Raw genomic sequence first — 27766 nt, 5'->3', positions numbered from 1 at the left:
TTGGATTTACGAATTAGCATATCAGTGCGAAAAGCAAGTGTTTACCTATATAGTTACGAAGAACAATGTGGCGTAGAAGAGGTGACTTCAAAGTAGAGAGATAAGGGAATTGGCACTTACATGCTAAAAGTCGGATCTGCAGGGTGGGTAACATCAAAGGGAAAGAACTGGACTATTTCTCCCTGGTTTGCATATTTTTTCTCACAGTATACCACATTGAAGATAAAGTAAGTAAGTATATTCAACACAGTCTCAGATGACCATAGACTGCTTTCCCCTTTGAGTTGGGAGAGATGGTGGTGATTTAACCTGAGGATCACCACACCTATACGGGGGGCAAGGTTGAGAAGGCTGGGCCTTCATTAATAACTTCAACCAGTACGGGAATTGAACCTGCACTGTTGGCCTTGCTCTGCATCACAAGCTAGCTGTCCAGCCAACTGAGCTAAACCGGCCCCACTGAATATATCCACCACTAAGAACCGGTGTTCCAGGTTGCCCTTCTGGGGTTTGGGATATCCTCACATTTAACATCAGTGGGGTTCTTAACAATAAGTAGAATGTCCATGAAAGAATACTTCTTCCTTCCTCTGCTGGGTTAATGGAAGAAACATTGGGAACCTTTTCCTAGTCTTGACTTCCTCCACTGAAACCTGTGCGCCTGAAGAGGTTGGAGCTGCTTTGGCCTCTCTCACGGACAGAGCCAGTTTCAGCTCTCCCCACTATCTGTTCCATCTCTCCATCTCACCTGCCATGATTCAGACATCGAGTGTTCCACAAGAGTTTGAGCAATGGCAAGGTCACTTTGAACCTCGACAACTACACTTGAAAACAAATTATTTGGGGATTTAGGGCTATGGTCACCTTAATAGTCATGGGCAATGGGTGACTACCTGTTACACAAGGACAAAGGTCTTTTTCCAAAAGAGCCTGAACCTTCTGAGACACTACTGTTCAGAGAGGTCAAGGAAGCTGACTCTGGCCTATAGATCTTGTGCTGAGGATTTTTCCATCTCAAGGTGCAGCCCAGGTCCAAACCTTTCTGTTCCATGCAGCTGCAATGCGGCTGTGGAAAAAGCAGCTACTGCTGGAGTTGCTGCTCCTGTCATTGCTGCTAAACTGAGAGGATGCTGCATCTTCTCTATGGAAGTACAACCAACTGCAGAACATACCGTATACTACAGGCAATAAAGTAGGATTACCCTCAGTGGAATCTAAAGCACTTGATAGAACTTGCACAAACTTACTGTTCCCAATGAATCCAGTGATTTTTGCCTGTCAGTACAGCCCTTTCACTGTGTACCCTTTGTTCAATTCACATCAGGTCAATTTCAGTCTACAATGAGTTCACACTGTGCACTCACCTTCTCAAGCCTGGTGAGGTGCGGATACAGCATGGAATCCATCTACTGTTGGGAAAGGGCGAAATTCATGGTTAAAAAAGCTCCCAATTGTCTTTCTAATTGCCTCAATTGCTTTCCCATCAGACTCATGGGGGTTCTCAGCTGGACTCGGAACCTGACCAGTGGAAAGCAAAAGAGGGATGGGATGATAGTAGGGCCCTGACCAGACTGCAATCTCAGAATCTTGACCACCCCGCATGCACTGGATCCCATTTCCACTTGGCTGGGGAAGCTCTGCTGTCCGGCCTGGGTGGTCCCTTTGTGTGGTGGAAATATTTTTGTGCAGCTTCCCTTTACGATTCTGCCTGCTTTTAATCCTGACCAGCAAATAACACTGCCAGGCACCCTTCTGTATGCAGAGAATGCAGGCAAAGAATGGGGAGCAAAGAAGCGGGACTGGAACAGCACTGGAGCCACTCAAGCCAACACTACTATCAGTCAAATGAGGTGAGTAGACAAAAATGATGTCCCACCTCAATTTCAACTGGCGCAGGCAGGTTGCAAATCACAATCCCCGTGTCCCAAAACTACAGCACGCTAAATTCTAGCCCCAAATATATTTCATTTCTTATAATGTATTTCCATATTCCATCAGGGCACAATTCAAGCTTACAAACGTACAAAATAGGAGCAGAAGTAGGCATCTGGCTTCTTGAGCCTAATCTGCCATTTAATAAAATCATGGCTCATCTGTTTGTGTTTCAAGTTCCACATTCCCATCTACCCCCGATAACCTTTGATTCCCTTGCCTAATACAAATCTATCTACCTCCGCCCTAAAAATATTCAGTGCCCCCCACTTCCACTGTCTTTTGAGGCAGCACGGTAGCACAAGTAGATAGCACTGTGGCTTCACAGTGCCAGGGTCCCAGGTTCGATTCCCCGCTGGGTCACTGTCTGTGCGGAGTCTGCACGTTCTCCCGTGACTGCGTGGATTTCCTCCGGGTGCTCCGGTTTCCTCCCACAGTCCAAAGACGTGCAGGTTAGGTGGATTGGCCATGATAAATTGCCTTGAGTGACCAAAAAGATTAGGATGGGTTACTGGGATAGGGTGGAAGTGAGGGCTGAAGTGGGTCGGTGCTGACTCGATGGGCCGAATGGTCTACTTCTGCACTGTATGATCTATATTCTATAAAGTTCCAAAGTCACACAACCGTCTGAGAGAAAATATTCTGCTCATCTCTGTCCTGTAAGGGTGACCCCAATTTTAAAACTGTGCCCACTAATTCTGGACTCACCGACAAGAGGAAACATCGTTTCCACGTCCGCCTTGTCAATGCTGTTCAGGATCTTATAGACATCAATCAAGCCACCTCTCACTCTCCGAAACTCCAGTGGAAACAAGTGCAGTCTGTCTAACCTTTCCCCATTCGACAATTTACATATCTGGTATATTCATATTTTAAAAGAGCCTAATGTCTAAGTACATCGTAACAGAGACTACCTGCAGGATGTATGATCAGTTATTGACATGAATAGCTTTTCTTCCATTGGTCAATATAACAAATGATGGCCTGAGTGTCCTATTGAACAATGGGGAATGTTTGAGCCCAAGTTCTGACAGAGGTAAAAGTGAATGAGCATTGACAACTGTCATTGTTTCATGGTGATCTGGACCCCAAGTGTGTTCAGTATTAACATGACTGCAGTACACAACAACTAGAACAAAACAAATCTGGCAGCAAAACACCGGAAACCACTGAGCCATCATAGTTGAAAGTTTCTAATGCAGCTGAAGTATAATACTTGTTCCAGCTTCCAAGTCCACCTGAAAACCAATCTCCTGGCTATTCGTTTACAAGAGGTTTTGCATCTTCATGAGAACCTCTTGTTACTAAAAGACCTTCACTCCAACCAAAGTATCAATTTATCAAAGATATCCTGCCTTCAATGGCACAGAGGCTGAGTTAAATTCCATTTTCATAATTCTTGCTTTAACTTCATCTGGGTATCTAACCTTTGCATGTGTGATAGTGTGATTGGGTCGAGTGATTGAGGTGTCACATTTTAAACATCCAGGGCAAGTGTGTGATAATAAATAATCATCTTTACTCTTAAAATCACCAAAAAGCTTGCTGCTGGAATTTATTTTAAATCAGGGAAAATCACTCGAAGTGTAAGGAAATATATACATCACACAAACAAAATCTTGATTATGGGCTTGAAGACACCACACAAATTCCGTCCATAATACTTAACTTAACAAGTGTAAAAGGTTTACAGGAAAATACTGTCTATTTGTGAATCATTACATATGTAAATAGAAGGACAAATCCAAAATTTTGAAAATGCAGATAGAAAGCTACTTCCTGCAAACATGAGAAAAGAAACAAGTTCCGGTACAATAGAAAAAATGGGCCAAAGAAAATACATTGGCAAGTGGTGAAATTGATTAATGGTCACACAGCATGCAATGCAGATTTAAATTTCACTCAGAAACCAAAAAAGAATGCAAGAAATCTTCAACTTTAGGATTCAGTTTCAATCAACCAACAAATTATTTCCACAACTTATTTGGTGGTGTGTTACAGTTCACTTTGCAAGTCCGAGTTGCTGTGGTAACATCCACTTGTTTGGAGCCATCGGTTGTGACAGTGGAGGCTTCAACATTATTTCTATCACATGGTTGGTGAGGAATCGCTCTTACTATCTGTCACATGGAAGGGTTTGCACGTTGATCATTTGGTAAAACTTCTGGATACAAACTCTTCCTCAGGCCTCCACTTTCAACCTGTTTGGCTGTATTAAGAAAACACCATTCTTGGAGATCAAGACCTGGGGTGGTACTCGAAGCTCGAGCTGCTGGCTCAGAGGAAGAGACTCTAGCCACTGCACCCACAAGACCGCAATTATCTGGATCATTTTAAATCACAATTTGGTTTATTTCTTTTTACATTAGCCAATGTTTCAAATGTTTTCCTTTCAGCAAACATAGAATAGAAAAACAAAAACTTCTCCTGGCCACCTTCCTGACACCTGATTGATGTCATTGGTGTTTAAATCATTTGCATTTTTTTAAATGAAGGAAATTTATCATTTACTTCATGAAACAGTTATGCCAATGTAGAAACAGTAGAGGGCACCATCTGGTTACTGAGAGAGCACAAAATGGAGAAATCTAAAATTTTATGTACTCGCATTAATTAATGATGGGATCATATTTTTGCATTAAAAAGTTGAAGTCGGGGTCTAGTTTGAGGGCTATGGTGGCGGCAGCGTTGCCAATGGCACCAAGTAGGTATTTAGGGAGCCCGGTGGTGCAGTACACAGTGAAGATATGGAATCAGTTGAGGAGGCATTTTAGGGTGGAAGGGACGTCAGTGCTAACGCCGCTGTGTGAGAATCATGGATTTGAGCGCGGGGGGAGGGGGGGGGGGGGGTGGAGGAGTTGGAGGGAAGTGGGGCTGGTCAAGGTGAGGGATCTATATTTGGAGGAAGGATTCGCCAGTCTGGAAGAGCTAAAGGAGAGGGTAGAGCTGCCGAGGGGGAATAAGTTCAGGTATCTGCAGGTTAGGGACTTTGTGCAAAAGGTCTGGAGGAGGTTCCCTAGGTTGCCGGGATACACCCTGCTGGAGAGACTGCTGCTTCCAGATGTGCAAGGGGAAGGACGAATTGGGGATATATACAAGTGGTTGGGGGAGCAGGGAGGCGAGCGGGTGGTGAAGATCAAGGAGAAATGGGAAGCGGAGTTGGAAGGGGAGATCAATTGGGGAGTATGGAGTGAGGCACTGCGTAGGGTAAACGGGACCTCCTCTTGTACAAGAATGAGCCTGATATAGTTTAAGGTGGTCCATGGGGTGCATAAGACTCGGGTGAGAATGAGTGGGTTCTTTCAGGGGTAGCAGATGAGAGTGAGAGGTGTGGGCGGGGGCCAGCGAATCGCTTGCACATGTTTTGGCGTTGCAAAAAATTAATAAGATTCTGGGCGGGAGTATTTGCAGTCTTAGCCAGGATATGGAGATGCCGGCGTTGGACTGGGGTGAGCACAGTAAGAAGTCTTACAACACCAGGTTAAAGTCCAACAGGTTTGTTTCGATATCACTGGCTTTCGGAGCGCTGCTCCTTCCTCAGGTGAATGAAGAGGTATGTTCCAGAAACATATATATAGATTCAAAGATGCCAGACAATGCTTGGAATGCGAGCATTAGCAGGTGATTAAATCTTTACAGATCCAGAGATGAGGTAACCCCAGGTTAAAGAGGTGTGAATTGTACCAAGCCAGGACAGTTGGTAGGATTTCGCAGGCCAGATGGTGGGGGATGAATGTAATGTGACATGAATCCCAGGTCCCGGTTGAGGCCGCACTCATGTGTGCAGAACTTGGCTATAAGTTTCTGCTCGGCAATTCTGCGTTGTCGCGCGTCCTGATGGCCGACTTGGAGAACGCTTACCCGGAGATCAGAGGCTGAATGCCCTTGACTGCTGAAGTGTTCCCCGACTGGAAGGGAACATTCCTGCCTGGTGATTGTCGCGCGATGTCCGTTCATTCGTTGTCCTGCGGAAAGGATGTCCCGAAGCGTGGTACATTGGCGAGACAATGCAGACGCTGCGACAACGAATGAACGGACATCGCGCGACAATCACCAGGCAGGAATGTTCCCGCATTCCAAGCATTGTCTGGCATCTTTGAATCTGTCTATATATATGTTTCTGGAACATACCTCTTCATTCACCTGAGGAAGGAGCAGCGCTCCGAAAGCTAGTGATATCGAAACAAACCTGTTGGACTTTAACCTGGTGTTGTAAGACTTCTTACTTAGCCAGGATAGTGGAGGAGGAGGTGGACCCGGATCCTTTGGTGGCAATTTTTGGGGTTTCACAGAAGCTGGAGCTCATGGAGAGGAGGAAGACCGATGTCGTGGCCTTCGCCTCTCTGATTGCACGCGGCAAATTTTGCTGGAGTGGCGGTCGACATCGGCAGCGGGGGTAGCGGCTTGGTTGGGTGATCTGTACGACTTCCTGTGGTTACAGAAGATAAAGTATGAGTTAAGCAGGAGGGTTTGAGAAAAGGTGTAGGATGTTTGTGACCGTGTTTGAGGAGCTGTTCGTCGCAAGGGGGGGGGGGGGGGGGGGGGGTGAAAAAGGGGACAAATCTGTGCAGACTGTATAGTTGATTGTTGGAAAGTATGGTTCCCGGTAGGTTTATTCACTGTAACCTGTTTTGATACATTTTTGTAATAAAAGACATTTTAAAAGTTGAAGTCCATCATAATGCTACAGAAGTTGCTACGATTTATGCAATTAAAGTGTATTTTATTAAGGTGTTGCACCTTAGGCCCATTTTTTTTCTTTTTTTAATAAATTTAGCGTTACCAATTCATTTTTTCCAACTAAGGGGCAATTTAGCATGGTCAATCCACCTGCCCTGCACATCTTTTGGGTTGTGGGGGCGAAACCCGCGCAAACACGGGGAGAATGTGCAAACTCCACACGGACTGTGACCCAGAGCCAGGATCGAACCAGGGACCTCGCCGCCATGAGGCAGCAATGCTAACCACTGCGCCACCGTGCAGCCCCAAGGCCCATTTTTAAATAGAGAATTACAATATTTAGTCAGCTTTTCAAATGGCTTCAATTAGAAAGTTAAGCTTACACTTGCCGTCCATTCAAACTTATTTTGGGGAGTGGTTAGCCCAGGATGTTCACCTTCCTCTCCAACAGAGATACCGCTATTATAATTTACTCAAACCCTTAATATGTAATATGAGTCATGGAGTAATTAATCTTGCAAAGTGGAGAAAATGACCATGCACTGTCCATTCTTGCTTTAAACTGATTAATTTATGGTTTGCCTTTGGTGACTGTCTGAGTGGAGTTTGCACTTTCTCCCGTTGTCTGCGTGGTTACTTTGAGTGCTTCGGTCTCCTCCCAGAGTCCAAAGCTGTGTTGTTAGGTGGAGTTACGGGGATAGGATAGGACTGGGAAGTGGGCCTGGGTAAGGTGCTCTTTCAGAGGGTCGGTGCAGGCGTAATGGGCCAAATAGCCTCCTTCTGCACTATAGGGATTCTAATGTTATTACCGAGCCTTAGCAGTACAAGAGCCACTTTGCCCCTTGAAGTGGGGAAAATGACTTTACTCACTCCATTCTTGCTTTAAGCTGGTTAATTGTGGCTTGATAATTTTAAAATCCAGGTACTCTGATTCGGTGCACATACAAGGGGCTGTTTAGCACAGGGCTAAATCGCTGGCTTTGAAAGCAAACCAAGGCAGGCCAGCAGCACGGTTCAATTCCCGTACCAGCCTCCCCGAACAGGCGCCGGAATGTGGCGACCAGGGGCTTTTCACAGTAACTTCATTTGAAGCCTACTTGTGACAATAAGCGATTTTCATTTTCATTTCAATGATCTGACACAAATATTCTGCTGCATTTATATCTACGCTGACCAGCATCTTATACACTGATATCTTTCTCATTCTTTTTGCTGTAATGAAAACAAACTGAGCTGTGAGAACATTTCTTATAACAAGGAACCTACACTGCATTGCAGAAGTCCCTTCCCATTTAACATAAGAACTAGGAGCAGGAGTAGGCCATCTGGCCCCTCGAGCCTGCTCCGCCATTCAATGATATCATGGCTGATCTTTGTGGACTCAGCTCCACTCTCCGGCCCGTACACCATATCCCCGAATCCCTTTATTCTTTAGAAAGGTATCTATCTTTTTCTTAAAAACATTTAAAGAAGGAGCCTCAACTGCTTCACTGGGCAAGGAATTCCAGAGATTCACAACCCTTTGGGTGAAGAAGTTCCTCCTACACTCCGTCCTAAATCTACTTCCCCTTATTTTGAGGCTATGCCCCCTAGTTCTGCTTTCCCCGACCAGTGGAAACAACCTGCCCGCATCTATCCTATCTATTCCCTTCATAATTTTATATGTTTCAATAAGATCCCCCCGCATCCTTCTAAACTCCGATGAGTACAGTCCCAGTCTACTCAACCTCTCGTCATAATCTAATCCCCTCAACTCTGGGATCAACCTAGTGAATCTCCTCTGCACACCCTCCAGTGCCAATATGTCCTTTCTCAGGTAAGGAGACCAAAACTAGAAGATGCCGCCCAAATCCGCACCCCCCCCGCCATCGCATTCCGCAATATCCAGCCCGGAGTGGATGTCCAAATTTATCAGCTTGGATATCCTCATTCCAAAACGTTCTGTGTGAAACTTTAAAAAAATGTCTTCTGGGAATTATAAGCAATGCTCTCATCCTTTAGTACAGTGGCCCGATCAGAAGAATTCAGCTGATGAACCAGGCATGACCTATTGGTTCTAAATCCACACTGAATATTTCATACAGCTTCAAGGATCTTTAGATGACCACTGTCAACATAAGAAATATGACCAGGGAAAGGCCATACACCCCTTAAGCCTATCCCACCATCGATAAGATCATGATCTCCTACGTCAACTGCATTTTCCCAACCTATCCCCATAGCCCTCGATTTCGTTAGTACCTAAAAAATGTATTGATCTCCATCCTGAATATTCTAAACAACAGGGCATCCACAGACCCCTGTGATAGAGAATTCCAAAGATTCACAACTCTCAGAGTGAATACATCTCTCCTCATCTGAGTCTTAAATGACTGATTTTTTTCCTTGAGATTATGACCCTGAGTTCTCGAATCTCCAGCCAGGGGAAACACTCTTTCAACATCCACTCCGGGCTGGATATTGCGGAATGCGATGGCGGGGGGGGGGGGGGGGGTGCGGATTTGGGCGGCTTCTTCTAGCCATTCACGCTGGTGGGATCTTACAGTCCCGCCGATGGCATACCCTTATGCAGGTTTTGTGGCGTTGAAGGGTGTGTTCAACAGGAAACTCCATTGACAATGATGATATCCCGCTGCTGACCACTGGTGAGTCGCTCTCAGCCGCTGCAGAACACGCCGTGGAAGGGGAGGAAAATCCCACTCATTATTTAAAAGATCAGCCTACCCATTCCCACCCAACTGATCATGCAAAACGTTTTACGGTGTGGTCAGTAATTGACCCATAATCATCTGTTACAATATGGAGTGAGCTCAGGGATGGGTGGGATAGTGATGAGGCGGGCGCCTGTGCTATTTACAACTCTATTTTTTGTGCCCCCACTGAAAATTCAGCCCCGCATAGGACAATTCTCTCGTCACAAGGATTAATCTAGTGAATGTTTGTTGCAGCTTATCCAAGGCAAGTCTGTTCTTCCTTAGGCAAGGTGACCAAAGCTTTACACAGTATTCCATATGTGGTCTATCCAAGACCTACATAACTACAACAAAACCTGTTTGCTCTTATACACCACCACTCTAGCAATAAAGGAAACAGCATTTGTCTTCCTAAATTCCTTGATATTTCCATATCTACATATCAACTTTCTGTGCCTCATAGGGGTGCGATTTTCCTGGCCCATTCGCCACAAGCACAAACCCCGTTATGGCCGCGAATTCTCGGGACAGAGCCATAACGGGATTTGCAGCAGAGAGATCTCAGATAGAGCCGGAAACGTAATCAGGTTCATGCCCTTTAACAATGGCGCCCTGATATCTGTAGAGTTGGGCTTGCCGGCTCTATGAGACCAGGCCTCCCTGCAGTTATTTGACAAAGTGTCAGGAGATCTGGAGAGAAAACCTGTTTGTTTCGCTGGGGAGAAACACAGCAGTTTTCAGTCAGAACCTGCCATTTTGGACGCAATTCTCCGGAAAGATTTCGGAGTGTGGTAGCGAACGGGAACAGCCATGAGTTTCCCGGTGCGAGGCCATCAATGCTATTCAACGTTGATTGGTCCACTTAACAAGGCCGCACGGGCTTCTCACCACAAATGGAGATTCGCCAGCCGATCGCTAGCACCGCGCTCGCCAGCCCCCCACTAATAAGGTCGAGCAGTGTTTAAGCAGCACTTGCTCAGCCAACCCCAGCCTGCTCGCAATAATGGCGCCGAGAAGACCGGACCCAAGATTCGGGGATGCTGACCTGGGGAGGCTCTATAAGCAGTGCAGGCCAGGAGGGATATCCTGTTCCCCCGAGGGTCCGGGAGGGTCGGCCACAGGGCATCAGTGCTGCCTGGGACGAGGTGGCAGCAGCTGAGAGCTCTGGAAGTGTGACCAAGAGAACTGACCTCCAGTGCCGGTAAAAGGTCAATGACCTACACTAAGCAGCACGAGTGAATAGACATCAACGTCCCCACCGACCCCCACTCCCCTCCCCGAGACCTTTCCGGCCCCACGTGAACATCCCCCTTTCCAAACTCTCCATGCGACCCCCCAGCCCTCCCTTTACCCCCCTCCCCCTTCAATCCCCACAACCCTTCTCTCGCAGACCCCTCCCACAACTGTGAACCAAGCATGTGGTTAACGATACGCTCTCTGTGTCTCCTCAGGAAAAGCTCTCCTACAATCATCGGGAGAGGTCCAGACTCACAGTGGGGTGCCATACTTAAGAATCCTCATCTCCTTCGAGGAACGGGCCCAAACACGGAGACTGGCAGACACTGCAAAGGTGAGGAACCACTGGGCCCCACCCAGACGATCTGTCAAATGTGAGTTGTTATTGCCTTACTGACTGACCTACTCTCCCACAGGTCCTCCAGCCAGGTGTCATCCCCACCCTCCACCAGCGCAGATACACGCACCTCGGTGGGAAATGCCAGTGATCAGGCTTCTGGGGCACAATCTGGTGAGCACCACACAACTGCTGATGCACATCAGGTGGAGGTAGGAACGCCCAGGAGAGACAGCAGTCGGAGGGCTGCTGGATCCCGAAACCCAGCTGGGTCCCAGTCAGATGCTCAGCCTATGGGAGAGATATTCCCGGATGCTCAGCCTATGGAAGAGATATTTCCGGAGCTGATGGAGATGATAGGGGAGTGGTCAGGACATTCAAAGAGAGATGTCAGCAACACCCCAGCAGATCCATGGCCAATTGGAGGAGCAGGAGATGTCGCCGGCAATGCATGGCACCGAGGCCAACGCTTCGAGGGTGGCGACTGGAGTGGAGAGCCAGGTGAAGGTGTCCTACGCAGTCGGTGACGTCAATGGCTGAGGGTCTCGACAGAATATCCGCCTCACTGGGGATGTGACCCAGTACCAGGCTGACTTTGATGAGGTTCTGCAGGACATGTCCCGCTCTTAGATGGGAATGGCTGAGGCGCTGCGGAGCTTGTCCCAGTACAAGGTTGGCATTGCCGAGGCTCTGCAGAGCATGGCCCGGTCATTGGGGAATGGTGCAGGCATCGGGAAGCCGCCAGGGCTGGCAGAGCCAGATGATGCAGGGGCAGCTGGGGCTCGAACCAGCACCCCCTCTGTCCCAAGGTGAACCCCAGGGCCCTATGGGCACCGTGTACTGGGAGGAGGGACCACTGGGTGGCAACCCGGACCGGTCCCATGAAGTGGCAACGATGGCCACCAGCTCCCCCGAGTCCCACCCCTCTGATGAGGGCGTGTCTCACAGTCAGCACACGGGACAGGGTGACACGGCTGTGCATGTGCCATCAACAAGTGCGCCGGGGCCCTCCGGCCCCAGAGGATACCCTCCAGGGCACGGGGCGAGGTCAGCAGCTGGCTGTTTCCAGCTCTGATGTGCATCCTGGGGAGATGTCTAGACGTAGCAGTAGAACTAGGAAGGAAAAGCACATCGAGGAACACTGAGGGCACTGGGGCAGAGGGGGGTGGCAGTAGGGGAAGGGGGGGTGGCACCATCAGGGTGGTGGGGAATTGTTAAACACAGTAAACATCCTTGTGCACAAGCAGTATGATGCCTCTGTCACTTTCTTCCGCAATGCGGACTGACCTCCGAACCCTTGGCTCATCTCTCCAGGAAGCCCCCTCCCGGCACACCGCGTGCAGGTGATGGATGTGAGCGAACACTCAGCAGACAGGCAGGGGTCAGGTTATGGCATAGATTGAGGAGCACTGGCGCTCAGCTCTCTGCAGGTTATCATCACCCCCTTGCCATCGACAGTGATCTGCTGACGGTGCCGACACAGTCCCAGCACCCTTGAGTGATGTGGCACAGATTCTGGGAGGGTGGGAGATGGTGGTAGGGAGTGGGTAAGGTAGCGATGACAGATCAGGCCACGTACTAAATGAATCGAGGGCTTCTCTGGCCCTCCGAGCTTGCCAGACCTTTGCCGCTGCTGCCTGTCCTGCAGCCTCCAGCTGGTCCTCCGGTTCCTCCCCGGGCTAATCCTCCAGCCCCTGCTGGTCTAGCGCCGCCTCATCACCCTTGTCCTCCTCCTGCTCATTCTCCTCCTCCTCGGTGGCCACATGTTCCTCATCGCCAACCTCCATCTCTTCGCCTCGCTGCTGTTCAAGGTTGCGAATAACATAGCAGACCACCACAAGGCAGGTGATCCTCTGGGAGGTGTACTGCAGGGCACCACCAGAGCAGACGAGGCATCGTAACTGCATTTTGAGCAGTCCGATGCACCGCTCAATCACAGCCTGAGTGGCCACATGGGCCTCGTTGTACTGGGTCTCCGCCTCGGTCTCCGTACTGACATTATTAGTCAGGTCCTCAGTGGGTACCCCTTACCGCCCTGCTCCACAGCCCTGATAGAGACCAATCATCATATTTACCACTTACTTTTGTACTCGCAAGTATTTCCACAATCCAGTTATTAAAGTAACTGATCCGCATTTTCATGTTCATATCTTGCTTTTTTAAAGATTGAGCTAATAATATTTGTCATCAGCTGCTCCCAGCATTTCTGAAGATTCTCTTTTCCTCAAAGATCCTATGGTTCATTCCATCCAAGTTGTGCCCCATGTAGACTTTAATCTATTGAATTTCTTTTAAAGTTCAAATTGCGTTGACTCCTGACCACAATGGCTCAAATTGCATTCAAACTAACACCGGGCCACATTGGCGCTCGATAGGGAATTGTAGGATTTTGATTCATCGATGATGGAGTAAGAAATAATTCTATATGGTCAAACGAAAATGACATGTGATTTAAAGGGCATCTTAGAAGTAATGCTGATCCCACAACATTGCTAACCTTGTTCTGCTTGCTGGTTGAAAGGTTAAAGATATTTTGATAAGTTCCTGTACATACTGCAGCCATAATGCACTGATAAATACAAAGACCAATGGAACAGGAATAGGGCAATTGGCCCCTCAAGTCTGCTCTGCCATAGATGCCAGCAGGTGAGCAGACCAGAACTGTCTGGTCTGCCATCAGCTGTCAGGCAGAGCAGTTCAGAGTGAGAAGGTCACTTTAGAATTTAAACAGGTCGGGTCAGGGTGAAGATCTTTGACAGGGGGCTGCCTGAGATCACGATGCCAAGAGTGGTCTTTAGGTTGCCCAGTCCTGGAAGGGGCAGTCCAGACAAAGGACCCCCATCCCAGGGAAGAATTCCGGAGTCAACCCCTTACCCACAGCCTGAGCCTACCCAACCCCCAGGACCCTTGGGGGGGGGGGGCCTGCCTCTGCAGTCTAGCAGCAGCAGAGGGGCACCTGGGCAATGGGCTGACCCCCTTGACCCCACTGCAGTAGGCGAAGGTCCATTGCACTAGGCGAGGGAGTCTCTGCCAGGGTGTCTCCCATGGTGCCAGGGGGCAGTGCACTGTTTGGAATGCTAGGGGCAGGGACTGGAGGGAGTGACTGATGTAAGCTCAGGGAGTTGGGTCGGGGTTCAGGTCACCCTCATGAATGCGTGATGTGGGGGGTGGGGTTGACCATTATTCCCGTGGTGGGGAGGCCTTGACAAGGGGTTGGGGGTCTTCCCCTTGTCGGCACGCGGGGCGGGAGGGGGGCAACATTGTGAGTGGGATGGGGCCTGTCACTGGATGCTGGGATCGGGCTATCCATTCAAAATGGCAGCCGGACCCCAGTCACTGCAGGGAAACTGGCATGTTCTGCTCTATCTATACTTTTACATAGTCAAGCCATAAGAATCCAACACCAAAGCCACTCCTAGCACCAGCAGGACGCAGTCCCGATTCTCCGCTGGAGGGGACACAAAATCTGGAACAGAGAATCCCAGCTACAATTCATTCACCTCTGGTAGCTAAACTTAAATCAGACCCACAATGAGAGGATTAAACTTTCCTCTCCGCTTGGTAAACCAATATTGATTTTTGTAGTCATTACCTCAAGGTATGGAGTGCATCAATAATATACAGACAACACTGTGGCAAGTGCTACCTTTCCAGAGTACATTCTGCTTCTATACATTGTCATGTTCTCTATTTCACTACAGTTTGGCAGCAGAGGTTTAACTTAAAGATACATTGTAAACTATTTGGTCAGAAGGATCTCTTCTATTGCCTTACTAGTTCACCACAAATACTAAAGAAGTGGCTGGATGTCCTTGCCTCCGTCCTTGATGGTAACAAAAACTTAAAATGATGGGTAGAATCTGATTCCAAGGCCCCCATTCCCATCATGTAGGATTGTTAAGGGTGCAGGACAAAAGTGCAAGTAGTGAGCCTGCACACAGCAATCCCACTCTTGTCTACTCCATGTCAGAGGATGGGAATTTTAGACCCCCAGTTATTTCCATGGCGTTGGGCCCATTTTAGTAGCCAATGTTGTCCACCACCCCTCAGAGGAGATCTGAACCATGGGGATGCCTAGTCTGGAGTCGGAAACGTTTTGAAAGGAAAGTTCAAAAGTAGTTCACAACTTCACATTTCATAAAGTAGTGTTGCATGATACGTTGACTATGTTTATAACAGGGCGTCACGGTGGCGCAGTGGTTAGCACTGCTGCCTCACAGCACAGAGGACCCAGGTTCGATCCCGGCCCCAGGTCACTGTCCCTGCGGAGTTTGCACATTCTGTGTCTGTGTGGGTCTCACCCCCACAACCCAAAAATGTGCATGGTTGGTGAATTGGCCATACTAAATTTTCCCTTCATTAGAAAAAAAAAATTGGGTACTCTAAATTTATTTTAAAAAAAGATTATGGCCGCGATTCTTCCATCGGGCGGCTAAGTGCTGGCGCCGGCGTAAAAACGGGAGTGTTTTACACCGGCGTCGGCGCCCACGCCGCTCCAGCTGCCGATCCCGGCGTGAACCTGCAGTTGGGCCGGCGGCAACTAGCGGATGCGCAGTTGACTTCTTCCCCGCGCCGACCCCAATACCAAATGGCGCAGGGCAACAGGAGCCGGCGCGGAGGAAAGGAGGCCCCCCGACAGAGAGGCCGGCCCGCCGATTGGTGGGCCCCGATCGCGGGCAAGGCCACTATGGAGGCCCCCCCCAGGGGTCGGACCCCCCCCCCCCCCCCCCCACAGGCCGCCCACAGGCCCTTCAACGCTGAGGTCCCACCGGCTCAGAGGATGTTAGAACGCCGCCGGCAGGACTCAGCTTTTGGTTGACGGTCGCTCGGCCTATCCGGACAGGAGAATCGGTGCGCCGGCCTGTGCAGGAGGTTCGGAGCATACCCTGACCGGCGCCGCGCTGACCATGCCATCGCTCGGCAATTCTCCGACCCGACGGGGGGCAGAGAATTCCGCCGTATGTTTTTAAACTGATTGATGATAGGTTAATATTTAGAACAAGGAAGTGAATCTTAAATCGACCAGCATTGTGGAAGTGTTCAGATGTATGAGCATATTTTATCCAGTGGATAAAGTGTCCTTTTGGAAACAACTATATTGAGATTCAGATTTTAAAGTGCCAATTGTCTCTATGATTTAATCTTTTTTTCTCACCATGGGCGGGATTCTCCGACCCCCCCGCCGGGTCGGAGAATCGGCGGGGGCTGGTGTGAATCCCGCCCCCGCCGGTTGCCGAATTCTCCGGCACCGGATATTCGGTGGGGGCGGGAATCGCGCCAGTCGGCGGGCTCCCCCCGGCGATTCTCCTGTCCACGATGGGCCGAAGTCCCGCTGCCGTCATGCCTGTCCCTCCGGCGAGAATCAAACCATCTCTCTTACCGGCGGGACTAGGCGGCGCGGGCGGGCTCCGGGGTCCTGGGGGGGGGGGGGGGGGGGGGGGGAGACGCAGGGCAATCTGGCCCACCGATCCGCAGGCGGGCCTGTGCCGTGGGGGCACTCTTTTCCCTCCACCTCGGCCACAGCCTTCACCATGGCCGACGGGTAAGAGACAACCTCCCTGCGCATGCGCGGGGATGACGTCAACAGCCGCTGACGCTCCTGCGCATGCGCGGACTGCCGCCGACTGGTGAAGTCTTTTCGGCCCCGGCTGGCGTGGCGTCAAAGGCCTTCCACGCCAGCCGGTGGAGCGAAACCACTCCGGCGCGCGCCTAGCCCCTCACGGTGAGGGCTTGGCCCCTAAAGGTGCGGAGAAATCCGCACATTTGGGGCGGCGTGACGCCGGAGTGGTTCCCGCCATTCCATCCTGCCGGGACCCTCCGCCCCGCTGGGTAGGGGAGAATCCCAGCCCAGATGTCCAGCCATCTGTTGAGCCTTTGAAATAGATGAACAGATGTTTACCTTGTTTCACTGAAAGCCCAGCCATCGGTTGGGTCTTTCCATTGAGTCTTTGCAACAGTGGAACAAATGGCTCTCAAACTATTACGATTTTAATTTATTCAGCTCTGGAGGCTTTATTTATACAATTATGCAATGGAATTCCCATTATGAATGCTTTCCTGAGCTCCAAACCCCATTCATGGATTCAGCTCAGCAATAGTTATTGATACAGTTACCATGGGGACTATGATTTCTTTTAAAACTCCATTTACGGGATGTGGGCGTGGTTGGTTAAGCCAGTATTTATTGCCCATCCCTAGTTGCCCTTCAGAAGGTGGTGGTGAGTTGCCTTCTTGAACAGCAGCAGCCCTTGAGGTGTAGGTACACCCACTGTGTTATTAGGCGGGAGTTCCAGGATGTTGCCGCAGCGAAAGTGAAGGAGCGGCGATATATTTCCAAGTCAGGGTGATGAGTGAATAGAAAGAAACCTCCAGGTGGTGGGATTCCCAGGTATTTGCTACTGTTGTTCTTCGAGATGGTAGCGGTTGTGGATTTGGAAGGTGCTGTCTAAACAACCTTGGTGAGTCACTCCAGGCAGGCTCCGCGCCTCCCAGGATTCTCCGAAGTACCGCGAGACGTCGGAGTCAGAAGCCCGGCCCAAATAGGCGGGACCAGATGTCGCACGTGGAAGTAGATCGTAAACCTACTTACGACCTACCTGCGGGGGATCCACCGGCCTCCCTCAATTCTTCGGCCTCTCCAGGGCGGCTGCAGCCGGGCACCGATCAGCGCTGGTCCACATTTGTGGAACGGCACCCGGGGGATCTCCCGGGTCACCGGAGACCCCAGGAGGTCAGGGTGGCTCCCTGGCCCTCCCCCAGGAACGTAGGCACCATGGCACTGCCCAGCTGATACCTTGGCACTGTCACCATGGTGCTGTCAAGATGCCCGGATGGTACTGCCAAGTCAGCAGGAGGACTGCCTGGCTGCCATGGTGGCAGTGCAAGGATGCCTGAGTGCCCCGATGGCCAAGGGCCAGCGGGTGAGGGGGGCCATGCCCATGGAATGAGGATTATGGGAGGTTTTGAAGGGTGAGGGAGTTCAGGGCAGGTACATATGGGCCTCTGGAAGGTTGGGTGGGTGATGGGTGTGGGTTCTAGAAGGAAGAGGGTGCTGTAAGGAGGCTGGGGGGGGCTGAAGAGGAAGGACCCCCAGGGATCCCATAATTGGGTGTCCTCACTTTTAGCTCCCCAGTGCTAAAAAAAAATTCTAAGTGTGGCTAAACTGGTGAGAAACTCCCCAGGGCCCCAAAAAGTGACTAAGTGTCGTTGAATAGTGATGAGGAACTCGCCAGCAGAGCCAGTGGGAAACTCCCTGAAAAACCCGCCAAAATTAATTTCGACATTTTTTGGGAGAATCGTGCCCCAAGTCTCACGATGGAAGAGGATTCATTATAGACTAGTTGGGTAACCAAAAAAAGACATTTTCAAGATAAATTTCTGTTTCTTAACCATGTTTGAATGTAAACACAATATGGAAAATTGATGGCTACCAATCAGCAAAAAGGAATGCAGCAGGTATCTGCAGGATTCAAAAGAAACTTCGAGATGAACCATAACTGCATATGCTCCCCATATACTTTATCCAAGTAATGGATCTCATGTGCCGAGTGATGCATTGACCATTAAAAAAATAATACTTACGCTGTCACTCTGAAAGGGATTCAGGAAGTTCCCACCCATCTCTCCATCATCACGTGGAGTGCCAGGCGGATTACTCATACTTATGTTACTGGGAGAATTCTATGGGCAGACACAAATAAATGAACATTCATCAATCTGATTGCAAGCTTTAATCACATTACAATGCAAAGAGGCTTGTTAATAAACTAATAATAAATTCTGCTACACATTCTTAGAATACGTATATTTAACAGAAGTCTAGCATATTTTACCCGTGGCTATTCCCACTTGAAACCAGAACATATGTACTTATAAAACTATTTTCACATGAAAAACGCCTTCCAACAATTAAAGGCAAATTAAACTGCAGGTCTCAATTTGTTTCTGAAATGCAAATGAAATTATGGGCACATTTTCTGAATAACTGGGTGTACATATACACTTTTACATGGTAACAATGCACTGTGTCCTTTTCAACTATTTGGATAGTTACTGTATTCTAATTTATGTTGTTTGAGTCCTCTTTTATATGTATTTATTTATTTATGCATGCAAAAACAATGCAAATTTGCAAAATTTGGAATTATCATTCTTATGGACAGTGATGGAAGTAAACTGAAAACCCATGGTGGGTTTCTGTGATCCTGAGGCTAAGTGTTGACGCCGTCGGAAATGCCGTCGCGTTTCTCGACGGCGTCAACATGGCCTCAGGATCAGCAATTCTTGCCCCTACAGGGGGCCAGCACAGCACTGGAGCGACTCACGCTGCACCAGCTACTGATCCTGCCATGAACTGGGCGCCGTGGGGTCCGCGCATGCGCAGTGGCACCAGCGCCAACACGCGCATGCGCAGTGTCTCCCTTCAACGCACTGGCCCCGACGCAACATGGCGCAGGAGGCCACCAGCCAGAGAGGCCAGCCCGCCGATCGGGGGACCCCAATCGCGGACCAGGCTATATCGGAGGCCCCTCTCCCCCCCCCCCCCCCCCCCCCCCGGCGGGCGGACCGCGCCCTCTCCCCGTCCCCCCCCAACAGGCTGGCGCGGACCCTTCCACTCTGAGGTCCCACCTTCTGAGAGCAGGTGTGAACGGTGCTGGCGGGCCTCGAGCCAACCACGCTGGTGCCAACGGTGCCAATTCTCCGCTATGCGATTTGCGCCGGTCGGGGGGATTCTCCGGCCCAGCCCCGGGCTGAGAGAATCCCGCCCCGTTCCCTTCCCTTACTCTGGTGGGTTCTCTGCTACCCGCCACAGGTAGTGGGCTCACCGATCCGGCAAAGAATCGAGTGTCGGCCTAAAAACAGTGCCGATTCCATTCCGATGCTCTGATCACCCACCAGCGGTGGCAGTGAACTACATGCTCTACGCCTTCGCGAAGATGTAAATGGAGCATTTGTACTCATTTGCATCCGATTAATTGTCTGGAACTCTCCAGTGCCTGTGAGGCTCCAAGCTTTTCAGTTGGGATTTTCAAGTGTGCCTTGATGGGGTGGTTCCTGGGTCAATGGAGTCAGAGCATAATGGAGGTGCCCTCCAAAGTCCATCAGAAGGCCCCCTGCTTCCCACAATGCACATCTTACTACTCCTGCCCGACCAAACCCCTCTAGCCCTGCTTTGACTTCTTTTTCACAGCAGGAAGCACTTGGCTGCTTATGATGTGGTGAGGGGCTGTCAATCATAACAAGAGTGTTTATAAACATTGCGGTCAGCATCAAAGCAGGGTAATGGAAATGCATTCAAGCGTGAAGAGAAAGATCAATAAACCACCAAGCTGGAATAATAAAACTATCAATCACTGACTAATGGAATGCATTGCTATGTGAAATTGAATGTATGATTTGCATTTCAAAGGCTGTCAAAATCTTCTAAGTGTACTGGTCTTTAAAGGAATCCTCTGAAACTTGTAACAGCTGCTGCTTTAAACACTTCTGTCTGGGGCAGCAGATGTTAAAAAAGAGCATGCGAAAAATGCAGTGATTTTTGACCCTACTGCCTGGACTGCTCTTCAACGTTCAGGCAGGGGTCCTTGATGGGGTGGGGAAGGGGGGCTGCTGAAACTAAAACATACCCTGCAGCAAACAGCCTAAAACAAAAGTAAAAAGCTGACAGGCAGCCCAGCTCCACCACACTCTGACATCACTGATAAACACCCATTTCTTAAAGGTACTCTCACATGACAGTAGATCCAGGGATGTATTTGAATTGATGGTTGCTAAGATGTTCACTGTATGTTTCAAAAAGGTGAACTTGAGTTAATAAACATTGTATTGCTTTAAAAAATACTTTTCCATTTTCCAATACAACATCTGTAGAGTGGGCCGTGTGCTTCTCATACCACAATCTATTAAAAGTTGTGGGTCAGGTGAACTGCGTGATACACTTTGGGGTTCTCTAATCCCTGGCCCATAACAAATTGGGGGCTCGGGGGGGATAAAAATGTATCTATTGGATTGGCTTAGTGAACTTAAAGACAGTGATGGGTGAGCATATTGTGGTTGCTTTTCAGGTGTGGTATTTTAGTTTTAATAGGGAGTGTGTTGTGGACAATGGCTCTTTCAGAGGCTCTGAAGTTTTTGGGGGTGGAGGTGGTCACACGCAGTACCTTAGGGACAGAAACTAAAAACAGACTTTTAGATTTGGCAAAAACATTGCAGTTAACATTACCTGACAAAATGGGAAAAGATTATGTAATTATGGCGGTGGCTAAGCATTAAAGTTGCCTGAGATACAGTCTGACTCATTAGAAATGGCGAAGATCCAGTTGCAGATTAAGCAACTTGAACATGAAAAAGAATTAAAGCAGTTTGATTGTGCAATGAGAGAAAAAGAAAGAGAGAGGGAAATACAGATCGGGGAAAAAGAAAAGGTGACAGAAGAAAGAAACTAAGAAAGAAAAGCCCTAGCAGAACAAAAGGAAATAGATAGAGAGGAAAGGGAAAAAGAGAGAGTTTGAACTTCAGAAAATGGCTATGAAACATGACAGTCAGTTCAAATTGGCATACGTAAAGGGAAACGTACAGTTGGAGGATAGTGATGAGGATAGTGAGAAAGAGCGTCATAGTTGAAGGCTTGGTGGGGATCTATTTAAATATGTCCAAGCATTGCCAAGGTTTGATGAGAAGGAGGTGGAAGCCTTTTTCATTTCATTTGAGAAGGCAGTTAAACAAATGAAATGGCCACAGGACATGTGGTTATTACTGATTCAAACAAAGCTGGTAGGTAGGGCAAGTGAAGTGTTTGCATCACTACCGGAGGAAGTATCTGGGACGTATGAGGAGCTGAAAAAAATCCATCTGAGGTGCATATGAACTAATGCCTGAAGCCTACAGGCAAAGGTTTAGAAATTTAAGGAAAGAATTTGGTCAAACATGCATGAGTTTGAAAGGCTCAAACGGAGTACTTTTGATAGGTGGATAGGGGCTTTGAAAATAGCCCAAACATATGAATCTCTCAGAGAAATTATACTTTGGGAGGAGTTTAAAAATTCACATCCTGATGTAGTGAGAACTCATGTGGAAGAGCAGAGAGTTAAAACTGCGAGATTAGCAGCAGAAATGGCAGATGATTATGAATTAGTTCATAAATCAAAGCTTGGTTTCCGAAATCAGTTTCAGCCTGTGAGGGATAGAAACTGGGGACATGAGAAATACTCAAATGGTAAAGGTGATCTGATGGGAGATAATTAGGAGAGTGTGCCTCAGATTAAAAAAGAAATCCAGGAGGATGGAAGAGACATGAAAAGTTTCAAATGTTTTCACTGTAATAAACTAGGCCATGTAAAGTCACAGTGTTGGTGGTTGAAGAAAAGCACTGGGAAGGCTGATGTGGTAAAACAGGGTATGACAGTGGGGTGTGTTAAAGTGGTAAAGGAAAGCCCAAGCGAAGTGAAGGAGGTGCAAAAGATTGTACAGCCTGATCAAGAGGTGATTGATAAAGAAGGTGCCAGATATCTTTAAAGAATTTACTTGAGTGGGTAAGGTTTACTTATGTGTATCAGGAGGAGCAGGTAAAGAAGTCACAATTTTAAGAGATACGGGAGCTAGTCAATCTTTAATGGTAAGAGATGAAGAGTTATGTAGTTTGGGAAGGATGTTGCCAGAAAAGGTGGTAATCTGTGGAATTCAGGGTGAGAGGAGTAGTGTTCCATTATATAAGGTAAGTTTGCAAAGTCCAGTGAAGAGTCGTGAATTGGTAGTAGGAGTAATGGAGAAAATATCTTGTCCAGGAATACAGTTTATCTTGGGTAATGATATAACTGGATCGCAGGTGGGAGTGATGCTTACTGTGGTTGATAAGAACAAAGAACAAAGAAATGTACAGCACAGGAACAGGCCCTTCGGCCCTCCAAGCCCGTGCCGACCATGCTGCCCGACTAAACTACAATCTTCTACACTTCCTGGGTCCGTATCCCTCTATTCCCATCCTATTCATGTATTTGTCAAGATGCCCCTTAAATGTCACTATCGTCCCTGCTTCCACCACCTCCTCCGGTAGCGAGTTCCAGGCACCCACTACCCTCTGCGTAAAAAACTTGCCTCGTACATTTACTCTAAACCTTGCCCCTCTCACCTTAAACCTATGCCCCCTAGTAATTGACCCCTCTACCCTGGGGAAAAGCCTCTGACTATCCACTCTGTCTCTGCTCCTCATAATTTTGTAGACCTCTATCAGGTCGCCCCTCAACCTCCGTCGTTCCAGTGAGAACAAACCGAGTTTATTCAACCACTCCTCATAGCTAATGCCCTCCATACCAGGCAACATTCTGGTAAATCTCTTCTGCACCCTCTCGAAAGCATCCACATCCTTCTGGTAGTGTGGCAACCAGAATTGAACACTATACTCCAAGTGTGGCCTAATTAAGGTTCTATACAGCTGCAACATGACTTGCCAATTCTTATATTCAATGCCCTGGCCAATGAAGGCAAGCATGCCATATGCCTTCTTGACTACCTTCTCCACCTGTGTTGCCCCTTGCAGTGACGTGTGGACCTGTACTCCTAGATCTCTCTGACTTTCAATACTCTTGAGGGTTCTACCATTCACTGTATATTCCCTACCTGCATCAGACCTTCCAAAATGCATTACCTCACATTTGTCCGGATTAAACTCCATCTGCCATCTCTCCGCCCAGGTCGCCAAACAATCTAAATCCTGCTGTATCCTCTGACAGTCCTCATCGCTATCCGCAATTCCACCAACCTTTGTGTCGTCTGCAAACTTACTAATCAGACCAGTTACATTTTCCTCCAAATCATTTATATATACTACACACAGCAAAGGTCCCAGCACTGACCCCTGCGGAACACCACTGGTCACAGACCTCCAATTAGAAAAGCATCCTTCCATTGCTACTCTCTGCCTTCTATGACCTAGCCAGTTCTGTATCCACCTTGCCAGCTCACCCCTGATCCCGTGTGACTTCACCTTTTGTACTAGTCTACCATGAGGGACCTTGTCAAAGGCCTTACTGATGTCCATATAGACAACATTCACTGCCCTACCTGCATCAATCATCTTTGTGACCTCCTCAAAAAACTCTTATCAAGTTAGTGAGACACGACCTCCCCTTCACAAAACCATGCTGCCTCTCACTAATACGTCCATTTGCTTACAAATGGGAGTAGATCCTGTCTCGAAGAATTCCCTCCAGTAATTTCCCTACCACTGAAGTGAGGCTCACCGGCCTGTAGTTCCCTGGATTATCCTTGCTACCATTCTTAAACAGAGGAACAACATTGGCTATTCTCCAGTCCTCCTGAACATCACCTGAAGACAGTGAGGATCCAAAGATTTCTGTCAAGGCCTCAGCAATTTCCTCTCCAGCCTCCTTCAGTATTCTGGGGTAGATCCCATCAGGCCCTGGGGGCTTATCTACCTTAATATTTTTTAAGACGCCCAACACCTCGTCTTTTTGGATCTCAATATGACCCAGGCTATCTACACACCCTTCTCCAGACTCAACATCCACCAATTCCTTCTCTTTGGTATTCATTTAGTACCTCGCCCATTTCCTCTGGCTCCACACATAGATTCCCTTGCCTATCCTTCAGTGGGCCAACCCTTTCCTTGGCTACCCTCTTGCTTTTTATGTACGTGTAAAAAGCCATGGGATTTTCCTTAACCCTATTTGCCAATGACTTTTCGTGGCCCCTTCTAGCCCTCCTGACTCCTTGCTTAAGTTCCTTCCTACTTTCCACATGTCAGATGTTGATTTACCCTCAAACATCCGCCCCCAATCTAGGTTCTTCAGTTCCCACCTAATATTGTTATAATTAGCCTTCCCCCAATTTCGCACATTCATCCTAGGACCACTCTTATCCTTGTCCACCAGCACTTTAAAACTTATTGAATTGTGGTCACTGTTCCCGAAATTCTCCCCTACTGAAACTTCTACCACCTGGCAGGGCTCATTCCCCAATACCAGGTCCAGTACCGCCCCTTCCCTCGTTGGACTGTCTACATATTGTTTTGAGAAGCCCTCCTGGATGCTCCTTACAAACTCTGCCCCGTCTACGCCCCTGGCACTAAGTGAGTCCCAGTCAATATTGGGGAAGTTGAAGTCTCCCATCACCATAACCCTGTTGTTTTTATTCTTTTCCAAAATCAGTCTACCTATCTGCTCCTCTATCTCCTGCTGGCTGTTGGGAGGCCTGTAGTAAACCCCCAACATTGTGACTGCACCCTTCTTATTCCTGATCTCTACCCATATAGTCTCACTGCCCTCTGAGGTGTCCTCCCGTAGTACAGCTGTGATATTCTCCCTAACCAGTAGCGCAACTCCGCCACCCCTTTTACATCCCCCTCTATCCCACCTGAAACATCTAAATCCTGGAACGTTTAGCTGCCAATCCTGCCCTTCCCTCAACCAGGTCTCTGTAATGGCAACAACATCATGGTTCCAAGTACTAATCCAAGCTCTACGTTCATCTGCCTTACCCGTAATACTTCTTGCATTAAAACATATGCACTTCAGGCCAACAGACCCGCTGTGTTCAGCAACTTCTCCCTGTCTGCTCTGCCTCAGAGCCACACTGTCCCTATTCCCTAGTTCTCCCTCAATGCTCTCACCTTCTGACCTATTGCTCCCGTGCCCACCCCCCTGCCAGACTAGTTTAAACCCTCCCAGTGGAAAATCCGACAACTGAAGTATTGAAGGTCAAGTATCCTGGGATTTTTCCAGATTGTCACAAAGTCACAGGTTAAGACAAGAGGAGAAATCAAAGTTGAAGATGAAGTTGAAGTGCAATTATCAGAAACGATTTTTGATCAGATGGTTGAAAAAGAACAAGAACAGGTGGAGAATGAGGCGGATATTTTTAGTTCAGGAAAATTGGCAGAGTTACAACAGAAAGATATAGAAATAAAACGGATGTATCAGAAATCATACATGGAAGAGAAATCTGAGTGTATATCAAGAGTGTTATTACCATAAAAGTAATGTCTTGATGAGAAAATGGAGACCTTTACATATGCAGGAGGATGAAATATGGGCAGAAGTTCATCAAGTAGTATTGCCGGTAGGGTATAGAAAGGAGGTGTTGCGAGTTGCTCATGAGGTACCAGTGGGAGGTCATTTGGGAATAAGGAAAACTCAAGTTAAAATCCAGAAATACTTTTATTGGCCTGGACTACATAAAGATGTAGTTAAATTTTGTCAATCATGTCACACATGTCAAGTGATAGGGAAACCCCAAGCAGTGATAAAACCAGCGCCCTTAATACCCATTCCAGCATTCGAGGAACCTTTTACAAGGGTCCTAATTGATTGCGTAGGGCCACTTCCTAAAACGAAAAAGTATATTTACTGTGTGCATTTCTTAAGGATAGTGAAAAGGTGAAAATTGAAAACATCTTGAATTTGATTGTTTATTTTATTTTTCTTGGAGGGAGGTGTCATGTGAGAATACCTTTAAGAAATGGGTGTTTATCAGTGATGTCAGAGTGTGGGTGAAGCTGGGCTGTCTGTCAGCTTTTTACTTTTGTTTTAGGCTGTTTGCTGCAGGGTGTGTTTTAGTTTCGTTTTCAGAGCTGGTTAGCTGCAGTCACAGCCAGAAAGTGTATGAGTCTCTGTCTCGGCAATCTAAAGACTGTAAATTGATCCTTTCGTGGTTTAAAACTAATAACTGCTCTCAATCGTGAATTTAAACCTGATCTTTGTGTTTCAACGGTTTTTTTTAAAGTCTTATGGATGGTAAAAGGAAAGCGTAAAAGATTACTTAGTGTTGTATTCTTTGGGGGTTGTATTTGAATTGATGGTTGCTATGATGTTCACTGTATGGTTTAAAAAGGTTAACTTGAGTTAATAGAATAAACATTGTTTTGCTTTAAAAAGTACTTTTCCATTTCTGCTGTACCACACTTGTAGAGTGGGCCGTGTGCTCCCCATACCACTATCTATTAAAAGTTGTGGGTCAGATGAACTCCATGATATACTTTGGGGTTCTCTAAACCCTGGCCCAGCTTGCAACGCCTCGCAAGATTTAATACATTCTTATGAGATGTTGTGATGTGAATCCCGCCCCCCTTTATGCAATTCTGCATATTAAAGCAAGACAGCTGGTCCCAAGGTACCCAAGGCTTGGAATTTATCTTCTTTGCCTCGGAGACCTTTGGGCGAGTGCTGTTCAGTGCTGGTCTCCATAAAAAGGGACCAGACAGAACGGCACTGTGGGGGTCTTCCAGAGAATTGGAGGCCCCTAGATTTATACCCTTTGGGTAGGGTGATACCCTGGAATTGCCTGTGCCACCCAGACACCCTGGCACCTGACTGCCAGCCTGGCACTGTCAAGGTGCCCAGCTGGCAGTCAGCTGGCAGGGTCACTGCCAGCCTCCCAAGTTGGCAGTGCCAAACTGGTTTTTTGTATGTGATGGTGATCTGGCGGGGGGTGTCCTGTGTGGGTGCTGGGGTGGGGGTGGGGGGGGGGGGTGGCCAGGGTCCCCTCCCATAGTGTGTTGAACATTGTGGTGGGTTGGGGATCATTGTCAGGTGTTGGGTCCGGGAGCGCATTGCCACTTTGAGGGAGTGGGGGGAAGTTTCCAGGGGCCACCCCAAGGTTTTTGGGGCTGGGGTGGGGGCGGGGGACTCAATAAAGCGGGGCAAGGCCTGAAGGGGGGTGGGGAGAAGATTGGGGTTGCTGGACAAAATGGCTTCCTGATCTGCGAGGAGCCTTTATTGCTGGCGAGATCAGCTTGCCAGCAGGAAATCCCGAAAAGCCCGGTCTTGGCAGAGAGAATCTCCCCAAGACCAAAAGGTCCGGCAAAGTGCCGTTGGACAGTGGGATGTTTCTTGGCACTGTAGCCACCGAGAAACACCGCATTAAATGCAACGTT

The 27766-nt window shown here is 48.3% G+C and overlaps 1 protein-coding gene across 11 annotated transcripts in view; it reads right to left on the bottom strand.

Annotated features, from left to right (window-relative positions):
- ssbp2b (single stranded DNA binding protein 2b) overlaps nt 1-27766 on the bottom strand; it is a 645808-nt gene that overhangs the window by 14774 nt on the left and 603268 nt on the right. For 10 of the 11 annotated variants that reach the window (XM_072516205.1, XM_072516207.1, XM_072516208.1 and 7 more), the window contains one exon: nt 18460-18558. In XM_072516205.1, the coding sequence (XP_072372306.1) occupies nt 18460-18558 (99 nt within the window). Of the gene's footprint in view, nt 1-1364; nt 1410-18459; nt 18559-27766 lie in introns of all 11 variants that reach the window. The other variant, XM_072516201.1, reaches the window with a different exon arrangement.

Source organism: Scyliorhinus torazame, chromosome 9, assembly GCF_047496885.1.
Source record: "Scyliorhinus torazame isolate Kashiwa2021f chromosome 9, sScyTor2.1, whole genome shotgun sequence".
Lineage (NCBI taxonomy): Eukaryota > Metazoa > Chordata > Chondrichthyes > Carcharhiniformes > Scyliorhinidae > Scyliorhinus > Scyliorhinus torazame.
The sequence above is the reverse complement of the archived record's forward strand: the minus strand, read 5'-3'. Positions and strand labels throughout refer to the sequence as shown.